Source organism: Mandrillus leucophaeus, unplaced genomic scaffold (genome assembly GCF_000951045.1).
Source record: "Mandrillus leucophaeus isolate KB7577 unplaced genomic scaffold, Mleu.le_1.0 Scaffold159, whole genome shotgun sequence".
Classification (NCBI taxonomy): Eukaryota; Metazoa; Chordata; class Mammalia; order Primates; family Cercopithecidae; genus Mandrillus; species Mandrillus leucophaeus.
This window is the reverse complement of record NW_012101576.1, coordinates 2,996,522-3,002,521: the sequence shown is the minus strand read 5'-3', so window position 1 is coordinate 3,002,521 and position 6,000 is coordinate 2,996,522. Positions and strand designations below refer to the sequence as shown.

General features: G+C 36.8%; 1 protein-coding gene across 5 annotated transcripts in view; it reads left to right on the top strand.

Moving 5' to 3' along the window:
• Nucleotides 1–979: 979 nt before the first annotated feature.
• Nucleotides 980–6,000, top strand: part of SYT14 (synaptotagmin XIV) — a 202,655-nt gene continuing 197,634 nt past the window's right edge. For 4 of the 5 annotated variants that reach the window (XM_011975816.1, XM_011975815.1, XM_011975814.1 and 1 more), the window contains exon 1: nt 986–1,029. Coding sequence is in view for 2 of the 5 variants with exons in the window: in XM_011975814.1 (XP_011831204.1) it covers nt 1,006–1,029 (24 nt within the window). In the remaining 3 variants the exon portion in view is untranslated. Of the gene's footprint in view, nt 1,030–1,331; nt 1,537–6,000 lie in introns of all 5 variants that reach the window. The other variant, XM_011975817.1, reaches the window with a different exon arrangement.

The window sequence follows — 6,000 nt, the reverse complement described above, 5'->3', positions numbered from 1 at the left end:
TTTATACGTATGTATGCATGAATATATGTGTATATATGTATATTTATACACAATAGAATTATATACAGAAATGAAAAGGAATGAGCCACAACTACAAGCAATAAAATAGTTTGATCTTACAAACCTAATATTGAAAGAAGTAGGACTCAAAAATGCCCACTTAACAATTCCACTTGTTTAAATTTTCTAAGCAGACAAAACCAAGCTGTGGTGATAGCACTGAGAAGATTAGGTGCTTCTGGGGCACAAAGTAGTGCCTAGGAAGATGAGTTAAAGGGGCTCCTGGAATGCCAGCAAAGTTCTGGTTCTTGACTTGGTTTGTAGCAACTCAGGTGCTTACTTTGTGATAATTACATGAAAGTTTTATACATTTGTGCACTTTTCTGTATTTTTGGTTTTTGGCCCAATAAGTAGAGATTTTTTAAAAAAGAAGCATTACAAAAGACTCTTTCCAAAAAAGAATAATCAAAGTAATTTTTAAAGTTAAATTTGTTTTTATCATCATACTGTTAAATTTGTTTTATAAATTTATAATAGTGGGTTGTTGGAGAATATATAATATGAGCATATATGATAAACTATAAATAGTAACTTTAGGGGATTGACCTTTCAGTAACTTACTTGTGTATGTTAAGGCTCAGATACAAAAGTGGGTCCTCTCTTAGAGTCTTTCCTTCTAGACGATGTGAAGAGATGCTTGGGAAATGGTGGTGTGATTTCTGCGGTTGGGAAGGTTGCCATTCAGAATCACATACTTGAATGAAGTGTCTTCATTCCGAGACTTCCTAAGACCTAATTTCTGGGTTGTTCCAGAAAATTCTGTTATCAGGCTATCATATTCATTTAGTTAAGTATAAAGAGAAGAGTTAGGGAAACTTTTTCTGAGGTCACTTTTAGGTGCTAATTTAAAATGATTCTTTGTAACAGTCAAATTCACGCTACTTTCTTTGTTCTTAACTTCCCATAAACTTTTTTTAACAGGTGGAGAGAGAACCTGTGGAGTACATGAACTTATCTGTATTAGAAAAGGTAAGTCACTGCTCTGCATGGCTGTTTAAATACTAACTGAATACTTTCAAAGTGTATAATAGATTTTAGTAGGATGGCGTATAATTTGAATTTATAAAGTGTAAATTTTAGTAAATATTAACATTTGTCTTATAGACTTAAGCATTCATAAAGTGCATATTACTTATTATGTGATTATTGAGAGTTGTTGCTTTATATTTAGTTTTGATGGGCTGATAGAGCCTGCCTGGTTTCTAGCATATTGGTTATTAGACATGGTGAAGAGGCAAAGAATGGAGGGTTTGATTTTTGTTCCCTTTCAGAATCTGGAATCTGAGTGCATGCTGATCTCCCATTGACTTCTGTTCTATTACTGTACCCCATCAGAGAGATGTGAGGAGTTGGTTGAAATTCAAATCGGGAACATATCCAAAGACCACAACATCCTTTGACACCAACAACTGTCTATGCTTCCTTAGAAGGAGCCACCTGACAACTGGGTGGTTCAACAAAGTGGCCCCAGGAAAGGTAATTCAGTTACTAGGTGGGAGGCAAGGAATCAGGTATTCTCTAGATGTGGAAGAATCAGGAGAACCTTGGGAGTCCTCACAACTTCTTATAAGTAATCACAAATCTGTGAAATGGTATGAAGAAAAGATATTCCTGGGGAGGTCAGGGGAAGAAATCCTCATAAATTTACTACTCTTGGCTCTTTTTAAACTTGGGGCACTTTCTTTTCTTGCATCTCTCTTCAAACTCACTTGGCCCTCCTGAGTCTAGCCAACTAACAGCACTCCTCCCATCCCTAATATTTCACTTTAAGGAAGTTTGGAGCAGTGTCATTATTTGACACTCATACCTGGGTATTAGAGGCATGGCAGGAAAATGTCAGCATATTTTCAGTAAGTCTTTAACAGCTCTGAAAGGCCTCAAGTTCTTTAGACTTTAAAAACATTTTAATCCTTTTTAGGTGAATTTATGTCACTATTATTGACATGGTCGTACTAGTTTATCTGTGAGTCATTGCATGCAATTGCTGTTCATTTAAAAATCTTCTTTCTTTATTAAAATACAGTTTTTCCATATACCTTTCCTCTGGTACCACAAAGGAGGAAATTGAAGTCAGTTTCGTGAAATCTCAAATTTAGGATTGTGATTCTCATGCTATAACCATTGTTGATTTGTGCTTCTTACTAAAGTGGAGGTAGGGGATAGACAAATTTATGCATTGTTTTATTTCTCCACATAAACATTTGTAGTCTTCTGCTATTTATATAAATCCAGAATTCCTAAAAATGTTTAAAATAATTTTATAGTTATTATCCAGTCCCACTAAAACTTTTTAAAACTTTTAATTTGATGGGATAGCAAAAGACAGTAAAGATCAGTTGGAATCAAAAGCTATTAAAGGTGTAGTCAGGTGAAAAAAGAATCAAGACAAGAATAGAGACAGCTAAAAGTAAGAAAATGAAAAGGTTTAGAGGGTCTTTTGTGGCTACAAAGGGAACAGAAAGCTACAATGGAGAAAATTAGATAAGGATAGAGGATAGTGTGAATATATCTTTTTTTTATCATGGCTTTTTTGGTTGTTGTTCTTTATTGCTGTCTCTATTCCTATTCAGGTAGTTCTCAAAGTATGCTTTGCCCAGATTTCTCTATATTAGTCTAGCTTTTTCTCTGTCTTCCATTATCTATAGAAATTTAATTCTGCATTAAAAAAATTTATTCACACCATAGCCATGACATGGAAAAATATCTGAATCTTTGTTTATCCTCTGAACATTCAGTACAGTAAATTTTTCATAAGTATTTGAATATTTTTAGAATTAATGCTCTGGGCTAAAGCTTTTTGCGTTTTATGCTAGACTTCCATAGGGTAGATCATATGAAAGTTGTGAAGAGTAATTATAATTAGTATCAGTGATTATTCAAATGAAATGACATCTCTGACATCACAACCTCCTTTTTTCTTTTTCTTTTCCTTTTTTTTTTTAAAGACAGATTTTCACTCTGTCTCCCAGGCTGGAATGCAGTGGTATGATCTTGGCCCACTGCACCCTCTGCCTCCTGGGTTCAAGCTATTCTCATGCCTCAGCCTCCCAAGTAGCTGGGATTACAGGTGTACACCACCATGCCCGGCTAATTTTTCTATTTTTAGTAGAGATGGGGTTTCACCATGTTGGCCAGGCTGGCCTTGAACTTGTGACCTCAAATGATCTGCCCACCTCGGCCTCCCCAAATTCTGGGATTACAGGTGTGAGCCACCGCACTCGGCCAGACATCACAACTTCTTTTTACCTCTTTGGCTGTTTCTGTCTCTTTTGCTAGCCTCTCTCCCCGTCAGACCTCTGATTATATCATATACCAGGGGTTTGGTCCTGGGCTTACTTCATTTTTCTATCTTTTACTCTGTTTGATTTTATCTAGTTCTATTGCTTTAAATAGCACATAAATTTGTAAATCCAGCTCTTGGCTGGCTGAGCTCCCTCATCTTTTATCAAATGAGTTACTTAATATTTCTATCTGGATATCTGTTATAACAACAACTTGACACGTTTAAAATGCAAGTCTTGATTTTCTTACCTGAGCCTATACCTTCCTCAGTTTTCTCCATCTCAGCTAATAAATAGCACCATCTACCCAGTTACTCAACTCCTAACTTAGGAATCATCCTATATTTCCCTCATTATTATTGTCCACATTTAATTTATTAGTAAGTTCAATCAGTTCTACCTGCAAAGTGTATTTTTTAATTTATCCTCTTTTTTTTTTCATCCTGCTGCTGTCATTGTAGTGTAGTTCTCTGTCTTTTTTTGCCTAGATCACTGTCATAGTTTTCTAACTGGTTTCCCTACTTGCATTTTTATCTCCTTTCAGTAAGTATTAGTGATTTTCAAAAATGTAAATCAGGCCAACCACTTTGCTTATTGAAATTTTTCTGTGGATTCTTATTATACTTCAAATAAAAGTATCTTACCCTGATCTACAAAGACATTATAGTATCAACTCGGAGCCCGAAATGTCATCTGAGTATCATCAGTTCAAAAGTCTCATTATCTAAATCACTTACATAATGTATGGGTGAGACTCTGGGTGTGATCCATTGTGGTTCAAAATTCCTTTCTATCTTTGGACCTGTGAAAATAGAAACCAACTTACCCTCTCATGCATTTCTTCAAATCTCATTTCCCTAAGTTGTATTTCAATTTTGATTAAGTCAGTTTTCAGAACTTACTTTTTTATGATCAATCTTGTTTGCAGTAAAGCCATATTATATCATAATTATATTTCCCTTTTATATAGTTTTCATCTTAAAAGTATCCCTTCTTTCAAATTGTAAGCACCTGTCTCAACTCCTCATTAACCATGGTTCAGAATCCACTCTGATTTCTCTGTCATTCTTATTTTTCTTCTGCTACCACTCTTCCCCCTGTGTTGAAGTATACATCTTCTATGTCGTATATCCCTATAGAAGATTTTTCTGCTTCCCTAGGAAATAGTCAACATATTGTATTACTCAAGGTACTGTTAGCTGCTGCGCCAAACAAACCCCAAACAAATAATGACTCAAACAGGATAGAGGTTTATTTCTCTCTCGTGAAGTTTATATCGGATATTTCTAGTTGCCACAGAGCACTCCTTCAGCAGTGATTCAGGGATCCAGGATCCTAGCTTGTGGCTCTGGCACATGGCTTTGGAGGTTAGTGTATTCATCTTCATTAAGCAGGGAGTGTGTGGGGGAAAAAAGGGGAAAGGAAGGTCGTGTGTACGAGATTTTTGTGGGATAGGCCTGGAAGCAAAGTACATTCTTTAAGATTCCCATGTCAATAATTCAGTCACAGGGCTACATCTGTAGTAACTTCAAAACAGGCTGGGAAATGTTAGTGAGTCAGTGAGCCCAAGAAGTACAGCAACCTATATTCTGCCCTTTATCAATTAATCTACCCTAATATAAAGTGCTCACCTTGCCATAGTCTTACATGCTCTATATATGCTAATGGTGACCATGTGGATAAATTTCTTCTAGAGGTAGGTATATAACTTAAAGGTGTGACTTCAGTGAGAAAATTTAAGGCTAAGTAGAAGGGGAGATTGATATGGAAATATGTAATAGGGTTGTTTTGTTTTGTTGTATTTTGTTTTGGAAGGGAAGGGATTGTGAATCCTCTGATTTTGTGATTGTCTTTTGTCTCTTAGGACCCTACCCCCTTTTTTTTCATTTTCCCTTCACCACCCAGTTGCTGAAGGGCCTTTTCCCTTCTGCCTTTTTTCCTCCTGCAGAAGCTATGTACAAAGACTGCCCAACTACCCCGTTAAGTTATGCTCGAAAGTAACTTATGCTAAGTTATGCTGAAAGTAACTCACATGTACTTTTAGAGTTCCTTGCCTGTAGGCTGTGCTGTCATCTACTCAGTTTTGTTATTGCTGCTGTTAGTATTTTCAGATTTAACATGGACTTTCCTTTCTAACTTTAGCCCCCCATTGCTGTCTTCTTTCTTCTGTCTTCCTGGTAGTTTTTCTCTTCCTTTGTCTACACCAAAACCTTTCTGTTTTGTTTGGTGGGGTGGGATCATGAGAGATTGCACCTTATGATTTGGTAAGTTTTCTGTTTTTACTCACGTTTATTTTGAGATATTAGCATTCTTTGTATTCAGATGATTCTGAGGATATAGTTTTTATATGTGAGACAGAGTCTTGCTCTTGTCACCCAAGCTGGAGTGCAATGGCGCGATCTCAGCTTACTGCAATCTCCACCTCCTGGGTTCAGGCGATTCTCCTGCCTCAGTCTCCCAAGCAACTGGGATTACAGGCATGCACCACCATGCCCAGCTAATTTTTGTATTTGTAGTAGAGACTGGGTTTCACCATGTTGGCCAGGCTTGTCTTGAACTCCTTACCTCAGGTGGTTCATCCACTTCAGCCTCCTAATGTGCTGGGATTACAGGCGTGAGCCACCCCGCCCAGCCTGTAGATTTACTTTTTCTTTCTTGT